This window comes from Scomber scombrus, chromosome 19 (assembly GCF_963691925.1).
Source record: "Scomber scombrus chromosome 19, fScoSco1.1, whole genome shotgun sequence".
NCBI classification, from domain to species: domain Eukaryota; kingdom Metazoa; phylum Chordata; class Actinopteri; order Scombriformes; family Scombridae; genus Scomber; species Scomber scombrus.
In genome coordinates this window covers 9083051-9108660 of record NC_084988.1, presented here as the reverse complement: position 1 = coordinate 9108660, position 25610 = coordinate 9083051, and the positions used below count along the sequence as shown (strand labels likewise).

At 40.3% G+C, this 25610-nt stretch overlaps 1 protein-coding gene across 1 annotated transcript; it reads left to right on the top strand.

The window, feature by feature from the left end:
- Positions 1 to 300: 300 nt before the first annotated feature.
- atr (ATR serine/threonine kinase) lies at positions 301 to 25322 on the top strand. The gene is made up of 48 exons (XM_062439742.1): positions 301 to 471; positions 611 to 702; positions 1428 to 1580; positions 1721 to 2616; positions 2714 to 2859; positions 3112 to 3288; positions 3458 to 3621; positions 3811 to 3960; positions 4101 to 4299; positions 4459 to 4715; positions 4873 to 5069; positions 5325 to 5425; positions 5550 to 5721; positions 6301 to 6456; positions 6588 to 6782; positions 7214 to 7309; positions 7478 to 7567; positions 8076 to 8171; positions 8349 to 8479; positions 8666 to 8809; positions 9109 to 9202; positions 9325 to 9450; positions 9665 to 9871; positions 10472 to 10585; positions 10700 to 10815; positions 10975 to 11095; positions 11488 to 11625; positions 11703 to 11874; positions 12336 to 12502; positions 12737 to 12901; positions 13282 to 13373; positions 17172 to 17263; positions 17436 to 17613; positions 17717 to 17902; positions 18272 to 18431; positions 18793 to 18972; positions 19096 to 19238; positions 19361 to 19458; positions 19630 to 19859; positions 21898 to 22032; positions 22510 to 22710; positions 22938 to 23081; positions 23415 to 23565; positions 23664 to 23817; positions 23898 to 24051; positions 24226 to 24377; positions 24663 to 24768; positions 24924 to 25322. Exons 1-48 carry the CDS (start codon positions 419 to 421, stop codon positions 25095 to 25097), a joined length of 7815 nt encoding a protein of 2604 aa, XP_062295726.1. The 5' UTR covers positions 301 to 418; the 3' UTR covers positions 25098 to 25322.
- Positions 25323 to 25610: the final 288 nt, after the last annotated feature.

Sequence of the window (25610 nt, the reverse complement as noted above, 5' to 3'; positions counted from 1 at the left end):
TACATATTACATTTTAAATAAGGTAACTTGTAATCTGTAACCTATTACATTTCCAAAGTAACCTTCCCAACCCTGCTCATTCAGACATTGCATCCGAAAATTGGGATGACCACAAATACATCTTGTTTTTGCAAAAAAATAAAAATGAAATTACAAAATAATATCAGTTTTAGTGGATTATATTTACAAAGACTTCGCCAGGGGGAGCAGTTTACAGTTCGAGTTTAATTGGCGTTGTGACCCTCGGTGGTTGCCGTACTACAACAAAAAACGTCATTTTGGAGCGAAAGTTTTGATATCGCCCGACACTTTGCAGATATGTTTACCGGGCTAGAAATACGCTGCTTAAACCTGACAGCTCCTTCAAATGATGTTTTGATTAAGTTATTTAAATAGCGACACGAAATTTGCTGTAAACATGGAAGGTTTGGAGATGTCTGCGATGATACCGGCTCTTCAGGAGCTAGCGAGGTGACTAAACTGGAGCAAAGCTAAGCTGCTAACTTCATAACAGACTCAGCATTTGAAATAAAAGTGGTTTAAACTGCACTTTCCTTTCACACTACGTAGTTAACTAGCTAACCAGGTGTCAATATGTTGGTATTTGCAGCGCCAGTGCGGATGAATACGACCAGGTGGTGCAGAAACCTCGACAGATCCTCTGTCAGTTCATTGACAGGATACTGACTGATGTGGATGTCGGTGAGTCAGTCAGTAACTTAAAATATGGGGGTCGACATAGTGAGAATAAACAATGCCAGTCTGGTAAAGCTATACAAGCTGTAGAGTAAAGTTGTGGTTTTATTCAATGAATCTATGTTCTGCTGGCTCACTAATAGCAAAGTGACTGATTATTTTCCAAACAAATATTTGTATTGGGAATTATTTGAGTCAGGATAAAATGTCAGAAAGGTAGTGATGGTGTTATATTGCTTAATAAATGTATATTATATTCATGTTGTTGTTTTGTATCTTTATTCCAACCTTCGGAGTTAGGTTTAGTATAGGAACTTATTTATTGTGTTAATTCAGTGTTTTTGTTTTTATTTGTTGATCTCCCTCAAGTTTAACTTACGTCTTCACATTTGGCAATTAAACATCAGGAACTGAACAATGAGGCTTCTCATAATGTATTCTACATTTGGTTGTACAATTTATTGTCCCAGTTTCTGAGACCAACTTCAACAGATTAATCAACTACATCTGGTTTATGTTGACAAAATCTTAGGGCTGTAGTTTGAAATGAAGTCCTTTAAGTTAAACTAAAATGATCGTCTGTACATTATGTTTTTATATTGATTGACCTCTCAAAGGTATTGTTTAAATGGTTAATCCAGTGCTTCCCAAACTTTTAGATTTTTGAAAAAGGGATGGTGGAAGGTGGAAACCATTGGGTTAATCTAGTCTTATTGTCTGTTTTCCTCCAGTTGCTCTGGGCCTTAATAAGAAGTCCAGTTCGGAGCCAGCCTGTGTGATGCTACTGGACTTTGTGCAGCATATAATCAAATCATCGTCGCTGATGTTTGCTAATCCTGCCTGCCAACCTGCTAAGTATCCGGGCGCCACACAGAGTTGCACCGGTAGGAGAAAATGCTTTTCAAAAAGCTGTAATATTAAGAAAAAGATTTATGAGATTTAAAATGTATAAGAATGAAAAACATAACTTGGTCATTTGTGCTTCTCTCTGTCCTTTTACCTCCTCATCTCTCGTTTGATTCAGACTTCAGTAAGTGGGTGGCAGTGCGTTTGCTGCGTGTGGCGGCAGCTCCAGACTGCGACGTCATCCACAGGCGGGTCTCTGCTGTGCTGTGCACTTTACTGCACACTCTGAGGGTCAGGGCACCATTAATCTTCAGCCGCATCACTGAGGAGCTTATCCTTTTGGCCCAGGACCTGAGCAGCATCCTATACAATCACATCGCATCACTGGCAGGACAGGGACAGCAGAGCCAATGGCCTGTAACACTCGAGCGCTTTAGTGTCTCCCCCACGTGTGCCTCCTCTTACCTCACCCCTTCTACTCTCATACTCTCCTCACCGGCTGCCTTAGAATCACTGAGTGCCGTGACAATCGATGTCATTACTAACGCTCTGAGGGGAGTCGTCTCTCATCGTGATCTGAGTGTTGCCTGGGAGACGGCCTGCTCCATTCTGGCCAACGGCAACGTCAGGCTGAAGAAAATCAGCTTGGTGATGCTGAGGGAACTGGTGGAGCTTGGAGGGTTTCCTGAGCGGCAGGGCCACATCTTCTTCATGGCCTACTTTCACTTACTGGAAACACACACTGACACATGCACATCCAACTCAAACTTAGATAAGCAACAGTCTTACGAAGGAGAGCTGCTAAACCTGACTCGCAGTGTGTTCCAATCATCTGGTGCCTCTCACACACACTTTGAGCCCATCTGTCTCTCGCAGTTGTTCGAGTGCATTTGTTCTCTTGGAGGGGCAGCTGTCAAGTTGGGGGCGGAAGTTACTGAATCACTGTGTCTGCTGTTTAACTTCTTGCTATCTGTCGCCCCGGGTTACGAGAGTGCTGCGTTGTTAAGGAGGCAGCGAGTTACAGAAGTCTGCCGGATGCTGACATGCACCGTTGGAACAGAAAATCAAGCTGAAGTACATTTTTAAATTAGTTTTTCTGTAACTGTGACACGCTTCTTTGAAATCTTTCTTCCTTTTTACAATATCTGTGGTGCTTTTTTTTGTTTTGCAGTGTGCAGAGGGGTTTCTCCAAGCTGCTCTCAAAGCTGACACTGCTGTTGTGACGCAGGAGTTAGAAGATGGAGAGACCGTTGCCAAGAAATCCTGCAAATCTGCCACCAGTTCAGTCAGCAAGATAACCAAACCATCATCATCAGCGTGAGTTCATAAACATTCACGATTCAGTCTTAACAGAAGTTTAACAACCGAAGTTTTCCAAGCAGTGCAACATTCACCTGCTCAAATTGTGTTTTTTAGGAAATGGTAGTAAATCTGGATCATAAAACAGTACAGATGATTTCCTGTAACATCCAATCTTGTGACGTTTTGTGTTTTGGTCTCTAATGCCTCAAATTAACTGGGGGGAACAATTTATTGACGTAAATTTCTTGTGCGTCTGTGTGTCATTAGTGAGGTGGACATGCGTGTTCGCAGTGAGGTTTGGGCTGTGGTGAACCGTCGTCTGGAGGAGCTGCTCACTTTTTTGATCTCTGATTCCAATGAACCCGAGATCACACAGACTCTCTGTGCTCTGGAGGGTCTGGCTCTCATCCTCCACCTGGCAGCGCTCTGCTCTTCTCCCACCAGGTAAAACACAAACATACACACACATGCTGTCGCTCTTTCACAGTTTCTTTCTGTCTTACACACAGGAATACCCACTGACCCAAATGTTAAATTCTTTATCAGCAGACTATAACAATACATATTCTACATCTCTCTATTTCTGTCTCTCTTTAAAAAAAAAAAATGTCAGTCTGTCTCCTCTCCTCTGGGTATCCACTGAGACTCTGGGCCGTTCCTTGAAGAGCTGTCAGTCAGTATTAGAAAGAGGTGCTGAACCAGTCTCAAACCAGAAGTACTATCAGTCTGCGGTCCAGACCACTGTCCGCATCCTTGACTCCATCCTCTACCTGTCAAGTAAGTATACATACACTCACAAAATACACATTTCACATGCAGCTCTGATGGTTTTCACATGTGTGCTGTGTTATTTATCAATCTATCTGTTATAAACATTAAAAAAAAACATCTTTACTCCAAAACTCAACGTGATGCTGCATAATGATCTGTTTTCTTCACCATCTGTATGTGTGTTTTTATGTGTAGTGAGCAGCCAGAGTGAGGACGGGCTCCAGCAACGTGTGTGTGCTCTGTTATCTCTTCCCTGGGTTTGTGAGAAGTCTGTCTCAGCCAGTAAGAGTTCAGGATTCCCCTCCTGTGTGCCTGCCTTGGCTCAGAGAGTCAGTTTCTGTTTCTGTGAGTATTCCTGTCCCATCACGACTGTGAAATATTTAAATCTTTTATGTTGCGGTTTTGTAAAAAAGCTGTCCAAACATAGCACCAAGAACTTCCAGATGATGTTGTAGGATTAACGTCAAATGTGTGTGTCTTTTTAGCACCTGATGTCCAGGCAGACTGTGTGTGGCTGCTGGCCCTCCTTCGTCATGGTGTGTATGAGAAGTGGCGTGTGTCTTTGTTTTCCAAGGCGCTGAAGAGTGGAGATGAGACTGTGAGAGCGGCAGCAGTCAGGGCCTTCCCTCTTCTTCTTCACCACCTGGGAAGCGAGCACCATAACCTCATCCGTACTACTCTGCTGTACGTACACACATATATGCATATAGTGACACTCTGCTACAAACATGACAGTGATGCCTCGTATTTTCCTCATTTATTTATCATTTTCTGGTTTTATTGAGCTAATTTTAAAAATAAGCATGTATTATTATATTCACTGCGTACATGTGGCGTTTAAAGTCCCACGCTGCAGGACAGTTCGGAGCGGGTGAAGGAGGAGCTCGCCAGGATCGTTGGTCAGCTGAGCTGTATCCAGTCAGAGCTCTCCAAGCTCAGTGACACCCACATAGAGGTTACTCCTCTACCTGAGATGCTCTGCCGCCGCCTCAGCCTTGCAACAGAGCATGCTGGGAACACGATGCCATCCCTCAGGACGTTTGTTGTCAGACCCTTCCTTCCTCTGCTCACGCAACAAACTCCAAGTACTGTTAAACAAGGTATGTAGTTGTATTGTGTGACATATTATGGCACTTCTTCTGTTGCTCTATTCAGGATGAGTCAGCTGCTTTGGATTATTTTCAAATTCAGCATCACTTCATCCACATTTAGTAAGAAATCAGTGAACTTATTTGCTTGTTTATTTCACTGTCCCAGCTTTCCTAGAAGCCCTCCCTCACCTCTGCCAACATGTGAATCTGCTTGGTGGAGACAGCGACTCCCGGGCAGTTCTCTGTGCTCTGATTGCTCTAATGGAGGACTTGGATCCAGTGGTCAGAACATGTTTCAGCCGATCTGTGCGTTTTCTTCTAACGGAGCCCACACGAAACTCTGAGCAGGGCGCTCTGAGTGAGGTGAGCAATTCCAACACTAAGACACAGGATTGTGTGCTTTATACTCATTTTATTGTATATGCATTTAAAACAAATTATATATATTGTAAGTATACATTTATACAATAATGTATAAATACAAAAGTCAGTTTTATATTTTGTCTTAATATCTTCTTCTAGAGCTGTTTTGAGCCTCTTGTAATGATGATTTTTATAAATAATTGCTTTTTTATGCTGATGCTGTTGATACGTGTTTATTCCTTTTTAACATCCCAGCTCCTGGTGTCACGTCTTAAAGAAGCATTCAACAATGCTAAACACAACAGAGATGATAACCTGCGTAACACTCTTATCCTCACCACTGGAGAGATTGGCAGGTATAGATGCCATTTTTCTTACACAAACACACACTACAGTTTTAAAGGTTCTTTGTTAAAGACTGGTTTGGTTAAATTTGTGCATTCACACATTCTTTTCCCACCGTCTCTGCTCTTCTGTCAGAGCCTCCCAGGGTAGTTTGGTGTCGTTCTCCCTGCTGCGGCTGCTCCACTGTCTGCTCTCCAAGTCGTCACCAGTGTCCGTTGCTGCTTATACTCAGATCAGAGCCTTGGCCAAAGCCAAAGGCCTTAAACTGCAAACCCTCTTCAGTCAGTACAAGAATCCTATTTGCCAGGTAAGAAATCATTGTTTCAAAAAGTTTGCACATGCAAGTCTGAATAATTTTGGTTTGTTTTTGTGGTTTAATAACGACATGTGGACAATATAGACACATTGGATTATTTCACTGAAACATATGGATCAAGTCAAACCCAAAATCAGTTATGGGCTTGTTGTCATGATTGAGAACACTGAAAAATGCTATGCTTTCATTAACTTTTGCTGTAGGCCAACATTTACTTTTCCCATGTTTGATAGGGGTTATAAATACTTTAGTCTGTACTACTGTGAATTATAATCAAACATAGTAACAACACTGCAATAATAATAAATCATGTGGCAGGGTTTCTGTTAAGGTGGGTGGTTATTTATTATGAGTATTTATTATGGTTCAGGCATGAGATAACGATGTAAGAAATGTGAGATTTAAAACAAAAAAGTGTACATTACATGCATATAATGCAACATATTCACCAAGTGTCCCCAGCATATTGTGTACAGTGTAACAGTGTGTAATGCCATTTGTCAGTGTGTCTTAAGTTCTCTTTATTTAAACGCATCCTTTTAATTAGCTCCTTCTTCTGTGTGAGTTTAGTTCCTGGTGGAGTCGCTGCACTCGCGTCATGCATCGGCCCTGCGGAGCACACCAGATCAGGGCAGCGAATCAGCCAATCAGAGAGAGCTGGCCCTGGACATCCTGGCTCAGATCGCACATGCTTTTGACTTTCCAGACCTCCACCGATTCCTCACTGTATGTACACATATATATACATATCAGTATAGAGTTTTCAGGATGTTTGATGTGAGAGCACATTGAGACTGTAATATGTTTATTCAGTTGTGTTTGGGTATTGAGGATTTAATGGATACTTGTATATGCAGCGGACCCTCCAGGTGCTCCTGCCCTACCTGGCAGCCAAGGCTAGCTCTACAGGCTCCGCCCTCATCCGTACCCTGGCCAATGAGCTGAAGGCAAACAGGCGAGAGATCCTCATCAACAACTTCAAATACATCTTCAGCCATCTGGTCTGTTCCTGCACTAAGGAGGAGCTGGAGAAGGCCTTCCACTACCTACAGGTATTATTACTATTTCCTTACCTCCAATCTCAAGTGGCAATCCAAAACTGTGTGCATGCTCAATCATAGCATGAAAGGAGAAGTGATAAAGTTTGATATCACTGGCATTGTCAACAGAATTTCAATGACACACGTCACCCAAATTAAGCCTTGAAAAGCAGTCCAACCACTGGAGTAAAACAAACCTTTGACAGAAATGAACACTGATGTTGTGCAGTTGGCTGAAAGATTATTAATCAACTAAAACAAATCTATAATAAACCTTTTGAATTTTTGCAGGACTAATATTTGGTAGTGTGTCCCAGCTGTGGTATGAGACTGAAAAATAAAGCAGTTGTAATGAAATGGTTGTTCTCCATAATAAATAATACGATTACCAGACTGATTTTATGTTTTTTTTAAATCTATCTAAACCTGGCACCGTGTCCCAGAGTGAGACAGAGATTGAACTGGGCTCTCTGCTGCGATTAGACTTCCAAGGTCTTCACAACGAGCTGCTGCTGCGCCTGGGAGAGCACTACCAACAGGTCTATACTGTTACATATATATATCTTGTATAAACACATATTCCCCTACAAATTGTAATTTTACATCTTTTTCAGTTTATATTCTTGTTGCTCGGTGACTGTCTCCAGATCTGTGATCAGTTCACTTATTGTATGTGGTTCACATGTGTGTTTCACATTTATTTGTAGGTATTCAATGGTCTGGCAATCCTGGCCTCCTTTGCCTCCAGTGATGACCCATACCAGGGTCCAAGAGACATCACCACCCCTGACCACATGGTACGTTTCAGAGTCACTTTTTCATTTTGCTGTAAATATGTTGGGGATTTTTGACAGTAAATAAGCACTTTGAAGACATCTCATTTTGTGTCTGGTTACTTGTAATGTAAATACAGTATATCTATGTGTAGTTGTCATCATTTTGAAAAGTTTTAGTTTCAATTTGATTAGTCAATCGACAGAAAATATTCCCAACTATTTTGAGTATTGATTTACTTTGTCATTTTTCAGCCAAAAATGCCAAATACTCATTGTAGAAAGCATCTCAAATGTGAGGATTTTATGTTTTTTCTCTCATGTATGATAGTAAACTGAATATTTTTAGGTGTTAGACTGTAAAATAAAACGAGCAAATTAAATACGTAACTTTGGGCTGAAATGACAATTTTACTAAGAAAGCTATTAATTGACAAGATAATCTGCAATATTAAAGAAAAATACATCAACAGTTCTTTCTTTTAAACACAAACCTGCTTTGACTCATCCTCCATCATTCATTGTGCGGCAGGCGGACTACCTGCAGCCGAAGCTTCTGGGAATTCTTGCCTTTTTCAACATGCAGCTGCTCAGCTCCAGTGCAGGAGAGAAAGACCGCAAGAAGTTGGTGAGTGATCCAGTACTAAGATTAACTAATTTAATACAAGAGTTTACACAGGCAATGTTCGCAATCAGAATTTTTTGTTGACAGTGAAAGTAACACAAATCTTATTACAACAAAAATTCAGCATAGTTTGTGTAGTTTACAGAGGTTTCCCCCTCTTTTTTTCTCTTTTCTGTGCAGGCTTTGACCAGTGTGATGGCTCTAATGAGACTGATGGGCTCCAAACACATCAGCTCGGTCCGGGTGAAAATGATGACAACACTCAGGACTAGCCTCCGATACCGAGAGGACTTCCCTCTGCTCTGCTGCCAGTCAGTATAAACACACACCCACATGCTTTAATGTCACATGTAAACTGCATATCAGTGGTATATTGCCTCTGTCGCTGTCAAAATGGACATATTAACTTGTTTCTACCCTTCGTTGATTAACAGAAGCATTTCTAACCATTTGATTACATGCATATGTGTAATAATTTCTGCTTCCTGTGTGGACAGGACGTGGGATTGTTTCGTGAGGAGTGTGGAGCCTGCACACCTGGGCCCTCTACTGAGTCATGTCATTGTTGCACTCCTCCCGCTTATTCCTCTGCAGCCCAAAGAAACCGCTGCTATTATTCGCTTCCTGATACTCGACAACAGGTAACACAAACACAGACAAATGTTTAAATTGCCAAACGGGAGTATAAGTCTGCTGATTTTCTATATTTTTCTTATTGTCAGCAAATCTCATGTGGAGAGCCAAACCAACAATAAACTCATCCTACTTAGATACAAATTAAATTTGTGAACAATAAGAAAATATAAAAGAGTATCCTGTAAACATCAAAACTTGGCGATTGCACAACAAAACTGTATTTTTACATTAAACATAATCACATGCTAATAACCTGCTGGGATTTATATATAGTAAGCATTCATTTTCACATGATTGCCCACAGGGAAGAAGTCAATGACTACCTCCATGAGATTTACTTTCTGCCAGACCACACTGAGCTGAAAGACATCCACACTGTTCTGCAGAACTACAAGAAGGTCTGTATGGATAGTAAAAAGTAAAGTGCATATGGTGAAAAAGCTTATTGGTTGACATTGATAATAATAAAGATGGAAATGTATATCAAATTACCATGTTTTTTTCCCCCCTCTCTTCCCAGCTGACAGCTAGCAGCAGTGACCTGGCTGCAGCGCTACAGCTCTCTATGAGGGCCGTTCAGCATGAGAATGTTGACGTCAGGATTCACGCACTGACCAGCCTCAGGGACATGATGCACAGTAAACAGGTACACACACACACACACACACACACACACACATAGTAAGATGAGGTAACAGCTTGTGGTTCAAGCCACCGGTTTGTAAGTTACAGGGATCAGTCATAGATCTCATTAAGCATAATGATCTAAAACATCTCACTTTCTATTTACTACAACAACATTAACTACTTCTACTACTATTACTACTGTCTTTGGTGGTCTGCGTGCTTTCGGACGGCAGGAGTGGATGCTGCGGCAGGTTTGTGCGAGTGAGGCAGTGGAGCCGGTCATCTCCAACTTGGTGTCGGTGCTGCTGAAGGGCTGCCAGGATTCGGCCCCAGAAGCCAGACTCCTGTGTGGGGAGTGTCTCGGGGAGCTGGGGGCCGTGGACCCTGGACGTCTGGACCTGTCACACACACACACCCATGGCGACCGCAACACTTTTGTGGTAAGCTAGGCTAGACCGAAGCGCTGCATTGCAAAATATACACACATAATTTAGCTATGATAACAATAATATGCACACAGAATGATGTATAGAATCAACTGATACATTCACATTTGTCTTGGATTCCTAAAATATACTAAAATAAATATGTATACAGTACTAGTCAAAAGTTTAGACACACTTTCTCATTCAAGTGAATGGGATTGCGTCCAAACTTTTGACTGGTACTGAACTTAGATATAGTTTGATTTTGGGTGAATTTTATAGTCATCCCTACTTAGCCAGAACCAGAAAAAAACACTAAATTAACTAAACTACACATTGCAATTTGCACATATAATATTTTATTATTAAAAAAATAGATTTTATAAATGAATTCACCTCCTGTTAACATGCATACATAATAATTATAAATATGAACATCCAGATATCAGAAAAAGTAATGTATATATGAATAAGAATTGTGTACTCTTGAAATTGTTAGTTAGCATAAAATGTAAAACCCATTCAACCTGCCTTAAGTCTGTATGCAGAAATGTTAAATATGTTTGTTTGCTATGTAGGGACATTAAAATTCTTCTTTATTTTTCTGTGGGTCAGAGTGGGGTTGATGATCCGAACTTCGGCTACGACCTACTGACTGAACTGACCAGAACATTTCTGGCTTACGCTGATGACGTGAGAGCACAGGACTCAGCTGCTTATGCAATTCAGGTAAACACATGTGTGAATATAAACACACTTTACAAATCAGCTGCTTTAATTAGGTTGTAAGCTTTTATCTTTTTCCACTTTTGTGTGTATTATGTGCATTCATGTGCTCTGTAGGAGCTGCTCTCCATTCTTGAGTGTCGTGAGGGTCGGACGGACTCACCCGGTCGCCGTCTGTGGAGGAGACTTCCAGAGCAGATTCAAGAAATACTCGAACCTCACCTCAACAGCAGGTATTCATACACAGAATTCAGGATACCAAATCCAGCAAGTGCATGTTTTTTAATCCTTTCTCTCCACCCTCTTTAACTCTGTACACTACTTATAATACATACATATACATCTCCTTCCTTCTCAACCCTCCTCTCAATCTCCTCCCTCTCTATCTGCAGGTATAAAAGTAGTCAGAAGGAGGTAAACTGGTCTAAACTGAAGAAGCCGGTGTACCTAAGCAACAGAGGCAGCAAGTTCTCTGATTGGTCAGCCACGTGGGCCGGATACCTCATAAGCAAGGTTAGCCGATCTCACTTTTGACCTTTTTTATAGACTTTTTTTAACTGTGGACATTTTTACTTTTCAAAATGTGTGTAACTAATAACATTAAGACATTTTGATCAATTACATGTTATTTGATGCCATTTAATCACTTAAAAGTTTTAGAAGTGGATATCAGACTGATGAACAAAGAACATAATGATAATTATTCAATTCAAGATGTTATTACAATGAAAATTGAGGGAAAAACAAATTAACCCAATATTAATTTTTTAAATATCAATTTCACATAAAGCTAGAAATGTTCCAAACTCCTTTCTGCCATCTTGTTTAGCATATCATTTTTCTCTCTGACTGAATTAAGTTGTTCCTTGCATGATGGCTTTCAGGAACTGGTTTATGTGTTTCAGGTGAGACATGAGCTTGCCAGCAAGGTGTTCACTTGCTGTAGTTTCATCATCAAACACGACTACAAGGTGACAATCTACCTGCTGCCTCATATTCTGCTCTACATGCTGCTGGGCTGCACACCTGCAGAACAACAGGAGGTAAGGCTGCATAAACGCACATACGTGTACAACAAGTCAACAGGACAAAGTTACAATAATAACACACCTTCCTTCAGGTAACAGAGGAGATGCTGGCTGTGCTGACGGAGGGTGATGGAAGAGGAGCAGAGCGGGTCCAGGAGGCGGCCTCCACCCTATCACAGCTCAGCACGCAGACTGTGTTCAGCATGTTGTCTCACCTCACGCAGTGGGGCCGGCACATCCTGTACTCCAAACCCAAACACAGTGGTAAGTGACACATTGAGCCAGTGCACTCATGCTGCATACTAAGTCAGAAGTCGTTTTTCTGACTGACACCACATGAATGCCACATTATCTTTTCAATCTGTCTTTCACTGCTGTACTGAAAAAGATCACTAATGGACAATAATTTACTTAACAACTGACAACATTTATCAAAAAAAACAAAACAATTGTATTTGGAAAATCAGCTGCAACTTAATCTAAATTTCAACTCAGATTTTAGTTGGACATACTGTTTTGTTATGTTTCAAATCCTGGTTATCACTCCATGAGATCTGAGTCTTTTCTAGAACTACCAGACTGTTTTGGACGTGTCTAATCTTTATCAGCTGGCTAAAAGTTGAATCACTGCCATGGTGGAAAAATCCATGTGGACAATAAATGAAATGTGGAAAAATGAAAAGTGCATTAAATAGATTCTAAATCAACAGCATGTGTTTTTGCAGAGAGTGGAGAGTATCAGCGTGTGGTGGCCTTCCTGAAGGGTATTCCACAGGACGTTCTGGCCAAGGCTTCTCTGCGCTCCAAAGCGTACACTCGTGCCCTCATGCACTTTGAAGCTTACATCTTAGAAAACAAAGAAGACATCCAGGACCACCTCACCTTCCTGCAGGTCAGACAAGTTAACAGTCATTTGCCTCCATAAATTTAAATATTTGGTGTATTGTACATTTGATTGTATGTGCAGTCACATTGTATGTGCTTGTTAAATAAATCAATTACATTTGACATTGCATGCATCATAAAAGTTTGATTGCATCATTAAGTTATATAGTTCACTTGTTAAATTTGTAGATGATGGGAAGTTGCAGCTATTTGAAATGTGTTTAATGATTGGCTTTTGCAGACGCTGTATGCCGCAATGCATGAGCCTGATGGTGTGAGGGGGGTTAACGCCTTGAGGAGGGAGGAGCCGTCGCTTCGGGAACAGATTTTAGAGCATGAGAGCATCGGCCTGCTCAGAGATGCAACCGCCTGCTACGACAGGGCCATACAGCTGGAGTCAGACCAGGTAAATTTATAAAAAACATTTTACGTTTTTCTGTATCCTGCCACAATAGATTCATTTTCATTTCCCAGATCACCAACATTACAAGAAACTAATAAAAAAGTAGTGAAAGGATCAGAGCAATAGTGTAGAGTTAAAATACTGCAGTGACAGAGAAAATACTGCATAAGAATGGAAAAAAATGGAAGGACGGAAATGGACACATTTTAAAGAGATGTAACTTTATCTATTTATCTACCTATGCTGTATGTTATTACTTCTATAAAGATGAAAGTGTGCTTTTTATGAATCTGTGCTGCCCTTTTCAAGAAGCATTTTTTTCAGTTGTGTGTCTATATATCTTTTCCCTTTGTCATAATTTTGTATTGTCCATCTCTGTATAGATCGGTCACTATCATGGTGTGATGACCTCTATGCTCGGCCTGGGACAGCTGTCCACAGTCATCACCCAAGTTAATGGAGTCCTGGCCAACAAGTGAGACATGTAGACTTGTGCTTGCATACACAATGAATTTAGACCACACTCATCATAACTGAGGATTATTTAAATTAAAAGAAACCTATTTTATTTGTGGTGTAAATCGGTTTCCCTGACCTTTTATTATTATATTATATACTTGGATAACATGCAGGTTAAAAAGCACATGAAACACATGCATTTCTGTATAATTATTATGCCTTTAAATTAAAGTAGTTGTGATTGTAAGGTAAGTTCCCCTGAGGTGGGCTACATAATATACGATTCAAACATTTGGATACATCGTCCTATTCACTTGTATGAAAGTGTGTCCAAACTTTTGACTGGTCACCGAGCCCCCCCACCTCCTTTGAATCATATCATCTGTGAGTCTGACTGATATGTGCCGGGTCCAGGCTGCAATACTGATACCGATAATGTTCTCCCCCAGGAAAAGTCAGGGCCCTATGGAGTTCAGGTAGCCTTCTCAATCCCTGTGTTGACAGGTAACAGAAGAATAGTTAAACTGGTGAGAAAAAAGGGTTCAATTAAATCTGGCAATTTATTAAGTATAGCATGTCAACCTCGAAATATACCAGTGTCTCCTGCTATCTCCGCAAGATTAGCTCTACTCAATATCAGATCACTAGTCAACAAATCACTGTTAGTTAATGACGTCATTATGACCTATGATCTAGATTTTTTACTTCTTAGTGAAACATGGCTGACTGAATCTAGCTGTTGTGCTATTCTCAATGAGGCAGCACCAACAAATTTTAGTTTTATGAACAAGTGCCGAACTGGTAAGAAAGGCGGGGGAGTTGCTGCCATCTTTAAATCTGTATTTCAATGCAGGGAAATTACATTGGTTGATTTTAGCTCTTTTGAATATCTCTGTTTTTTATTAAAAGGTGATCCAAAAGTTCTTTTTTTAATCATTTATAGACCTCCAAGATACTCAGGAAAATTCATTGATGAGTTTGCTGAACTGCTGTCAGTTATCTGCACTGACTACAACTTTTTTATCATAACAGGGGATTTTAACATTCACGTAGACAATAACATGGACAGTAATGCCAAAGAACTCTCTGCTCTACTTGACACTTTTGGCCTCTTGCAACATGTGAAAGGGCCCACACACACTCGAGGCCACACTCTGGATCTGGTTATCTCTAAAGGTGTTGACATTTCTTCTGTTGATGTTAAGGACTTGGCTCTTTCTGATCATTTCTGTGTGTTCTTTGACTTACAGATCATTCCAAATGTTCAGTTAACCTCTGTGTCTGTTAGGAGAAGGTACATAAATGAGAATACCAGTGCAAAGTTTATGGAGGCTATAGCTATGTCACCAACTGTGGGTGCAGAGTCAGTAGATGAACTCCTGGATAATTTTAACTGGAAAATCTCAAATGTCATGGATGCTGTTGCACCTATTAAAACTAAAACTAAGACGACCTTGATGGTAGAAAGAAAACACTGTGGAGGAACACTATGATGGTAAAGGCTTTGAAAACAGAATGCAGAAAAGCAGAGCGTAAGTGGAGAAAAAGTAAATTTCAAATTCACCTTGACCTCTACAAACAAAGTCTTTGTCATTTTAACTATGAGTTACTCAAAGCTAGACAGCGACACTTTTCTGAAATTATTAATAAGAACATCAACAACACTCGCACTCTGTTTGCTATGGTTGATAAGCTTACAAACCCCCCTAAACAGATAGCTCCAGAACTCCTTTCCACAGATAAATGCAATGAATTTGCTTGCTTTTTCAGTGAAAAAATACAGTCCATAAGGTTAAATATCAACACAAATCAACAAAACAATAAAAAGACGCAATCCCTAAGACCTCCCAGGAATAACTCAACTGGGATGTCAGAATTTAAAACAGTTGACCAAAAAACCATAGAGGAAACAGTTCAGCATCTAAAACCATCGACATGCTGTCTTGACACAATGCCATCAGACTTTTTTAAAACTATTGTGAACTCTGTCCAAACAGATTTGCGACAAATAATAAATAGCTCACTTCAATCAGGCACATTTCCTAAACCCCTAAAAGTAGATGCCATTAAGCCACTCTTAAAAAAGAGAACGCTGGATGATTCCATGTTAACCAACTACAGACCTATCTCAAATCTTCCTTTTATAGCCAAGATCATTGAGAAAGTGGTTTTTAATCAACTCAGCAATTTCTTGAACTCCAGTGGCCTTTTTGACAAATTTCAATCAGGCTTCCGACCTCACCACAGTACAGAAACAGCTCTTATTAGAGTGTTAAATGACATAAGGTTAAACACTGACTCAGGCAAGATGTCAGTTCTGGTCCTGTTGGATCTCAGTGCTGCGTTTGACACTGTGGATCACAGTATACTGTTGAACAGGTTGGAAACTTGGGCAGGACTCAGCGGAACAGTCCTAGAATGGTTCAGGTCCTACTTGGAGGAGCGGAGTTATTTTGTGACCATTGGAAGTTATGAATCCGATCGAGTGGCTATGACATGTGGAGTTCCTCAGGGGTCAGTTCTTGGACCCCTTCTGTTCAGTCTATATATGCTGCCTTTGGGTCAAATTCTGCAGAACTCTAATGTAGACTATCACAGTTATGCAGATGACACGCAGATATACCTAGCACTGTCCCCGGATGACTACAGTCCAATACAGTCATTGTGTCACTGTTTAGAGCAAGTAACAAATTGGATGAACCAAAAATTTCCTTCAATTAAATCAGGACAAAACTGAGGTAATTGTTTTTGGCAATAAAGAGAAGAGGATTGCTGTCAGTAAACATCTCGAGTCACTCTCTCTAAAAACTAGCGACCAAGTCCGAAACCTTGGTGGCTGATAGACTCAGATCTGACCTTCAGCAGTCATATCAAATCAATCACCAAAACAGCCTTCTATCAGCTTAAGAACATATCCAGAGTGAAGGGTTTTATGTCTCAAACAGACCAGGAGAAGTTGATTCATGCTTTCATCTCCAGTAGACTAGACTACTGTAACGGTCTTCTGACTGGACTCCCACAAAAAAGCATTAAACAACTGCAGCTCATTCAGAACGCTGCAGCTCGAGTTTTAATCAGAACAAGAGATCAGAGCACATTACTCCAGTTCCAAAGTCTTTACACTGGCTCCCAGTCAGCTATAGAATAGATTTTAAAGTTATGCTACTGGTCTACAAATCACTGAATGGTTTAGGTCCAGAATACATGAATGACATGTTAGTAGAATATAAACCCAGTAGAGCTCTGAGATCTACTGACTCAGGTCAGATAGTGGAGCCCAGAGTTCAGACTAAACATGGTGAAGCAGCTTTTAGCTGTTATGCTGCACACAACTGGAACAAACTACCAGCAGAACTGAAATCAGCCCCAACTGTGAATATTTTTAAATCCAGGTTAAAAACACTTCTCTTCTCCTGTGCTTATGATTGAGCTCTTTATTTCAAAGCACTTTAAATTTTAATCTTTCATTTGCACTCTATGTCCTTTTAATGATTTTAAAGCAAATCATTATTTTATGCTGCAATCTTATTTTTAATGCTCTATTATAGTATTTTATTTCTCTCTCTTTCTATGTTTCTGTACTTTGTTTTTATTATTAGTCTGTGTGTGTGTGTGGAGGGGGGGGGGGGTATGTACGTGTTTACTATGATTGGGTTGTATTTTTATTTCTCAAATTCCATGTTTTTAAAAAAAAAAATTCTGTTGAATGTTTGTTTTATGTAAAGCACATTGAGTTGCAACTGTGTATGAAATGCGCTATATAAATAAAACTGCCTTGCCTTGCCTTGCCTTGGTGCTGTATGTACACATTTAGGCACCAGTGGAAGTCGGAGCTGAACACCTACAGAGTGGAGGCAGCCTGGAAGCTGGGCAAATGGGACCTGCTGGAGGATTATTTGAGTTCAGGTAATGAAATTGACACAGATTATCCTTGAAAGCAACAACAAACTTGAGCCATTGATCACCATATACTGTATGTATACTGTACAAAAGACTGAAATGTTTGCCATCCTATCTGGAAACTAGTCATCTTTTGTTGCTGCTCCAGACCTTTACTTGGCACTAATTTTCTCTCCAGACCATCAGTCCAATACCTGGGGTGTGCGGATGGGCCAGTTGTTGCTTGCAGCTAAGAAGCAGGACGGTGAGACGTTCTATGAGAAGCTGAAGCTAGTTAGGAAGGAACAGGTTGTCCCTCTGTCTGCTGCCAGCTACGAGTGTGGAACCTACCAGAGAGGATACGAGTACATTGTCAGGTCTGTCTGCAGTGTATTGTGTTTTATTTCCCTTTTGTTGTTGATTCCTGGTGACCAGTAGCAATAACGTATGAATTTAAAATCTGTTTGTCTGCATGTTTAGGCTCCACATGCTCAGCGAGTTAGGGCATACTTTTAATGAGCTGCAGAAATGGAGGAAAGACTCTACCGCCAGCCTCAACCAGCTGCCTCCTCACTGGTCGGATCGACTTGAGATGACCCAGAATTCCTTTAGGGCCAAGGAGCCAATCCTGGCCCTCCGTCGTGCCCTGCTCAGCTTGGGATCAAAGTAAGGATGAAGAAACATCTGCAGGGACATAAATTGTCACAGTTGTGTGAAGGTGACATCTCCCTCACAATTTTTCTAGAGGTTTAAAATATGTTTCTCTGTATTTCAAACTCCTGAATATGTTTTTCTTAGTTATTTTCTATATGTATTTTACCATAAATAACTTGTGTGCACATTGCCCTTTTGTGACAGAACAATCATCCCCCTTTAGTGTATTATTCAGCCCCCTGAGTCTTAAGTCTTTTTGTTTACTGTTGAATAACAACCCTCTTAGCTCCTCACTAAAATGTGCATTAAATCCAAAAAAAATCACTGTTGACCTCAAGCTCAGGCCACATCATAAATCCAGGCTTTGTATTTATTTTGCAGGCCTATGAGCAAGGAGCTGGTAGGAGAGTGCTGGCTGCAGAGTGCCCGCGTGGCCAGGAAGGCAGGACACCACCAGACAGCATTTAATGCACTTCTTAATGCTGAGAACACACACCTGGCAGAGCTGGTCACTGAGAAGGCCAAGTGGCTTTGGTCCAAGGTATAACACTTTTAACATTTTCAAAATTTAAATGTAACCAATATAGGAAGCAGGCTTTATTCACAAACCTGCACAGCTGTATTTTCAATATGTACTGTAAGCTCTCTTAACTACTCTTAACTACAATTATATGGCCTAAAATATTAAACATAGTTTGGATTTTCTGGTCTGAAGTTCACTATTTTATACTGTACATCTTGCACCTGCATTGTAGTGAAATTTCCACTAAAATGCATCTAAGTGTAACCTGATGCATGCCATAAAATACCAGATATTGGCCTCAATGTACACACACAGTACAACACAAACAAACAATACAAACAAAATACAATACAAAACACACCTGTTGGTCTGTCACCAGGGCGATGTACACCAGGCCCTGATCGTCCTGCAGAAGGGCGTGGCCCAGTGCTTCCCCGATGATCAGCCACTGACGGACCCTCGAACTCTGCAGACCAAAGGCAAGGCCATGCTGCTGGTGGGACGCTTCATGGAGGAGACAGCCAACTTTGAGTCCAACGCCATCATGAAGGCGTACAAGGTACAATGAACCAGGAAATAAATGTGACGATGTTATTTTGATGTTTGATAATAAAAAGGATCTGATTAAACACCATTATTCAGGGAGTTACTGCTTTCATAGTATGTGTTGTGTTTCTTTTAGGATGTGACCAACCTTCTGCCTGAGTGGGAGGACGGAAACTTCTACCTAGCCAAGTACTATGATAAAGTGATGCCTATGGTGACTGATAACAAGCTGGAGAAACAGGGGAACCTCATCCGATACATCGTCACATTTTTTGGAAAGTAAGAATAGAGTTACTGCTGTGTTTACTGCTGACTTTTTAATCTAAGACTAAAAATCTTTTTTAAACTGAGACTCACCAGTTTCCTTATCAACCATCTCATTTGGGATATTTCCCTCCTAGAGCTTTGCAGTTTGGAAACCAGTACATCTACCAGGCCATGCCTCGTATGCTCTCTCTCTGGCTGGATTTTGGAGCCAAAGTGTGCGAGTGTGAGAAAGGTGGGTGGCCAATATTATAAAAAGAGGATGCACAAAGCTGTTTACATGTCTAACCCACCAGTAGTCCTACCAGTCTTACTGCCCATATTAACTCTTATCATTTTATGGACTGTTGACAATGGAAGAAGAAATACAATACATGTAAACACTTACTGTCTCCATGTCCTGCAGCTGGGCGAGCAGACAGGCAGATGAGACAGGAGTTGAGTAAAATCAACACAGCAGTGAGTGAGCACTGTGCCAACTTGGCGCCGTACCAGTTCCTGACTGCCTTCTCTCAGCTTATCTCCAGGGTGTGTCACTCCAGTGACGAGGTCTTCACTGTCCTCAAGACCATTGTGGCCAAAGTATTTCTGGCGTACCCCCAACAGGCAATGTGGCTAATGACTGCTGTCTCCAAGGTAGGTGTATGAATAAGGGCTTTGTGTCCTGAACGTTTGCAGTTTGATTCTTCAGACATGGTCACACACTCCCATATTTGTGATTGAACTAGTGCAGTGTACGTCAAAAAATGTGTCTTTTGGAAAAAGGCCAAATGCTTTGATTGCATAGATGTGAGGTGTGAATCAACATTCTGTTTTAAAAAGATAATATAAATAATTCACTAAGTACTCTAATAGTAAATGCAGGGGCTGTGTCCGAAATCAATCCCTTATTCACTCATTCACTACTCCCTATATGATAAACTCAATAGTGAGCAGCAAATCAAGATTTCTGAGACTAACTAAGCATCATCATTTTGTGTCCTCACCATCAGCTGCAGACTCATGCTATGGTAGTTTTCACATCTTTAAAATGTGGAGCACTGCATTGTGGGATGGTTAGCAGAAAGTAAGGTACATGCCATGGACACCACTTTTTTCATTCCGTGGTAGAATATTTGAGGGCAGAATATAGTGGTTACATTTACACACTCAGCATTCAAACATTTAAATAAAATGGCAAAAGGTAAATGTAATGCACTACATAGTAAATATGGAGTGATTTCGGACACAGCTGTGTTCTTTTTTCTGTAATTCCATATTATGTTATTCCATATCATTTCCAAATATTGTGGGGAAAACACGTTTCTTTGGCAATCAGCCTCCTCCATGAAACCTTTCCTCCTCATGAAGTCAACATTCTCAGATGACTTAAAGAATCTTTTGTGACTCGTATTGTTCTAGAATGTTTCAGGAGGAGCACTCGAGCAGAGTCACTGACATTCACCATCATGTTTTATTCTAGAGGAGATTCATACATATTCATTATGTGTTTTTATTACAGACAAGCATTTTTAGAAATGTAAATAAACATATAATATATTATAATAACTGATTTACACAGCAATTTTAACTTCAAACTATCATCAAGCAATACTAAAGTCTATGGGTAATGTGTGACAGACAGAGGTACGACCTATGACTCGAATTGAAGCCAACATCACAAAAATATGGACCAAACTGGAAAAATTCTGCTTAGCCTGGCAAGATAGTCTTAAAACATATAGGAATGCCTTCTGTAACACCACAGCGACCTATTACTCATCCTTAATAGAGGAGAGTGAAAAATGGTTCCTTGGTTCCTTTTCAGCACTTTGGTCAGTCTGACAGAGTCATAACTCTACTGATCCATGTATTCCTATACCTCTCAGTAGTAATGACTTCATAAGCTTCTTTGAAGATAAAATTCTCACTATTAGAGACAGAATTCATCACCTCCTGCCCTCAATAGGCACCAATTTATCCCCAAACCAAGGAACCATAGAGATATATATATAAAAGTATTTGCTCAGTTTTAAATGCTGAGTGTTTCCAGACCATGTACCTGAACACCTCCAGTGTAATCACTCGCTGCTGATCTGCTAAATATGCTGCTAATGCTACACTTTCTGTCTAGACACAGAGTCAGTGTCCATTCTTGATTAAAAGCTTGGTTTTCGCTGTCTACTTTTCTCTCTTTAAAGCACTTTTCTCTGACTCGTGTAACGCCTCATCTCTGGTCTCACCCTGGCATTCGGGAGTCAGACAGCTCACTGAGCACCTCACTGATCCCTGGTGTATTCAAAGTTTATTAATATTAAACGTATCACATATCCAAATTGCACCAAATTAAACACAACACTTCCCCTTTTCCCCAGCATTTCACCCACCAAGTGTGGAGTCAGACAGACAGTGATTCCTTGCTTTATGTTGAGAGATGCCTACATATTTCCACATCTACTACACAAATATAAATGTTTGTATGCATGTATCTGTGTGTGAACACTGACCTTGGTGTGAATGTGGATGTATTCATTTTCTTTCCTTTTCCCTTTTTAATATATTGAAATATATTTATTGAAATACTAAACGAAATGTGTTTACTTTGATTTATTGAAAAATCACAGCATCTCCAAACTTCTCATGTAAAAAGGTATTACATGCACTCATGACAGTGTGTTTGTTTTTTTTTTTTCAGTCGTCCTACCCCATGCGTATGAACCGCTGTAATCAGATCCTTAAGAAAGCCATCAGCCTCAAACAGTCTCTGGAGAAATTCATCGGCGACGCCAACAGGCTGACTGACAAGCTGCTGGAGCTCTGCAATAAGCCGGTACACGCATACTTAACACAAAGAGTTTACAAATTGATATATCTGAATTCAGTTCACATTTAAATTCAAATTCAAATGTGTGAAGGCAGTTATTCTTACTTCACATACACAGAATGTCACAGATCATTTTCTTTATCAGACCGGCAGATCTATAAGAAGTGTGTGAATAATTGGCAGCGAGCCCAAGTCTATCATAAAAAGTAAAAATAGCATGTGCTAATTTTCAGTGTTGCACAACACATACTTTGTTTTGAGATACTATTCATTTGATTAACGCATGTAGTTTTGTAATCTTTGTCGATGAAGTACGGAGCCATAAAGATATAGCTGTACACACTTCATAAGATCCTATAAAATGGCAAACAACACATTGTATTGGTTGATAAGATTAGATCACAAGTTTATTGATCTCTTTAAGTTAAATGTGTTCTTGCAGCAGTGGACAGGACAAGAAATGTTTCTGAACGTGTCTTCCAGGTGGATGGTAACAGCTCCACCCTCAGTATGTGCGTTCACTTCAAGCAGTTAAAACGTCTGGTGGAGGAGCCCACCTTCAGCCAGATCCTGATCCCACTGCAGTCGGTCCTCATTCCTACGCTGCCCTCTACTAGTGGGGCAAACACAGAGCATGACGCCTTTCCTGGACACTGGGCCTACCTGGGTGGCTTCGAAGACATTGTAAGAGATAGTGAATGAAGGTGTTGAATGATGATTGTTGTCATAGATATTTTCAGTTACTTGATGGTAAAAAGTAGAATAATTTGTCTTGTATATAGGCTTGTCTCACCATCTCAGGCAGAAAGTTGTGATAAAGCAACAAGGTTTTAGAACATTTTAAACTTTTGATCACAAAAACCATCAGCAGTGGAGGTAGTCAATATTTTTTAACTCTTGTGTTTGTGTAGGTGGAGATCTTGGCCTCTTTACAGAAGCCTAAGAAGATAAGTCTGAAGGGGTCAGATGGGCGGAGCTACACTATGATGTGTAAACCTAAAGATGACCTGAGGAAAGACTGCAGACTCATGGAGTTCAACTGCCTCATAAACAAGGTATGTGTATTTTGTGACTGAAATAAAGTACCTTCACTTATTGTTGTACTAAGAATACATTTACAATTGTTTTAATCTGTTATTTTGGTTTTTTTAGCAATGTGTAGAGCCATATTAATTAATTTATAGTACAGTGACAGTGTCAATCTGAAAAGCCAAAAAAGGAAGATGGGGAAGCAGTACAAATAGGAATAACACATTACAGTAAATGAATACATTTTAGTATGATTATATGAACAAAGTCTAAGAAAAAAAAAAAGGAAAAAAAAACCTTCTGTCTTTTTCAAAAGCAGTATATCTAAATGGTTTCTGTTTGTATCGTTTTGGGCGTAGTGCCTACGTAAAGATGCTGAGTCAAGACGGAGGGAGCTACATATCTGTACCTACGCTGTGATTCCTCTCAATGAGGAGTGTGGTATCATCGAATGGGTCAACAACACCACAGGACTGCGGCACATTCTCACCAAACTCTATAAGGAGAGAGGTACACTCATATACAAAGCCTATATAAAAGGTAAGGTAAACTGTTGCCAAAATAGCTGGTGAAATTATTTTATTGTATCATATTCGTGTGTATTGCAGGTATCTACCTATCAGGTAAAGAGTTGAGGAAGCTTATTCTTCCTAAGACAGCTCCTTTTGATGAGAAACTACGAAACCACGAGATGCTATGTGCCCGACACACCCCTGTCTTCTACGAGTGGTTCCTCAGGACCTTCCCTGACCCCACATCATGGTATTACCTGGGCTCAATTCTTCTACAATCACGAGGATCCCTGTTTCCACAAGCCATGTCTATAATGCCTATGTTTACAGGTACAGTAGTCGCTCTGCATACTGCCGGTCCACTGCTGTGATGTCCATGGTGGGCTACATTCTGGGTTTGGGTGATCGCCATGGAGAAAATATCCTCTTCGACTCCCTCACAGGGGAATGTGTTCATGTTGACTTCAACTGCCTTTTCAACAAGGTTTTTATTTGTCTCAAAATATAAATTAATAATTTAAAATGTTCCTTTGTTTGACAAATAACAGGAAAAAATATGAATTTGACTTTTTACATATTATTGTCCTTGTTTTGTACATCTCTTTTCTCACTTTTCCCCTATCATCTCTCTCATGTTCCTTTCCTTCATCTCCACTAGGGGGAGACATTTGATGTGCCTGAGGTGGTCCCTTTCCGTTTGACCCAAAATATGGTCCATGCCATGGGACCTATGGGCACTGAGGGCCTCTTTAGGCAGGCCTGTGAGGTCACATTGAGACTGATGAGGGACCAGAGAGAGCCACTGATGAGGTACAAACACATGCATACTGTTTGCCATGCAATCCTGTACAACCCCTTTTCATAATCTGAGCATACACAACACAAAACCTATTTACTAAGCATGGAGTGAATTAGCTAACTAAATTTAAGTTAAAGTTCGTATTAAAACCAATGAATTTATAATATGATATATATAATATTATGACACATGCTGGACAATACATTTGCTAATTTCAGGATCACTAGCACATTAAATGTATGTTTTTTTTAATCTCTTTAGAAATGTTTCTAAATTCAGATTTTGTGTTTTTTCAGTGTTTTGAAGACCTTCCTTCATGACCCGCTGGTGGAGTGGAGTAAACAAGCCAAAGGACCTTGCAAAACTCAGGCCAACGAGACAGGAGAAATAGTTAATGAAAAGGTATGTATACATGTTTGAACATTTTTGGAGGATTTTGTATGTTGCCTCTGAAAGTATGTTTATGTGCATGCTGGTTCAGTATATTTTATAATTGTTACATTTTCATTTGTCTTGTCTTTGTCTCCTCTCCACCCCCCCCCGTCCCTCTCTATCAGGCTAAAACCCACGTGTGTGACATCGAGCAGCGTCTGCAGGGAGTGATAAAGAGCAGGAATAAAGTGCTGGGTCTGCCTTTGTCTATAGAGGGACACGTCCATTATCTCATACAGGAATCCACAGATGACAAAATGCTCTGTCAGATGTATCTGGGCTGGGGACCCTACCTGTAAAACACACACTTAAGTTCACACAGGGAAAGGAAAGCATTTGGAAGTTAGAAATATTTGCAATTACAGTTTGTAATTTAAAAAAAAAATCCCTATGTACATGACTGTTTGCTGAAAAGCACTTAAAAAGCTCTTTATTTTTTTGGTCTGCAATTTGCATCATTGTTTAAAGTTTCCTGTTTTGTGGAAACATGATATTTGTGTTGCTGCTGTTCATTCTCTTGTAATAAAGGGTGTGTTTTGCACATTTTAATGTGCAGGTAACTGTCTCTGTAAGAAATGTCTCCTCTAATCTCTTAACCCTCCTTAGAGTAACTGTAGCAGTCACGACTGTCAGCTGGTTCGTTTAATCCCCCCTCTCTCTGTTTCTCTCCTACTGCACACACCTAGTGGCCCAATCAGCTCACCTTTCTCACACAAGCACCAGTAAGAGCTAAGTGCTTGCTTATGAAAGCCCTAAGAGGCTGAAGAAGACAGTGTGGGTTCCAGTATTAAGCGAGTGACGTGGAGTTTCTT

Excerpts from the sequence above, each read along its gene's own strand:
- atr (XM_062439742.1), top strand. The coding sequence starts at position 419 with ATGGAAGGTTTGGAGATGTCTGCGATGATACCGGCTCTTCAGGAGCTA. Across the intron at positions 3,622-3,810 it reads CTCCATCCTCTACCTGTCAA|TGAGCAGCCAGAGTGAGGAC; the intron begins GTAAGTATACAT and ends TTTTATGTGTAG. Across the intron at positions 7,568-8,075 it reads TCACCACCCCTGACCACATG|GCGGACTACCTGCAGCCGAA; the intron begins GTACGTTTCAGA and ends ATTGTGCGGCAG.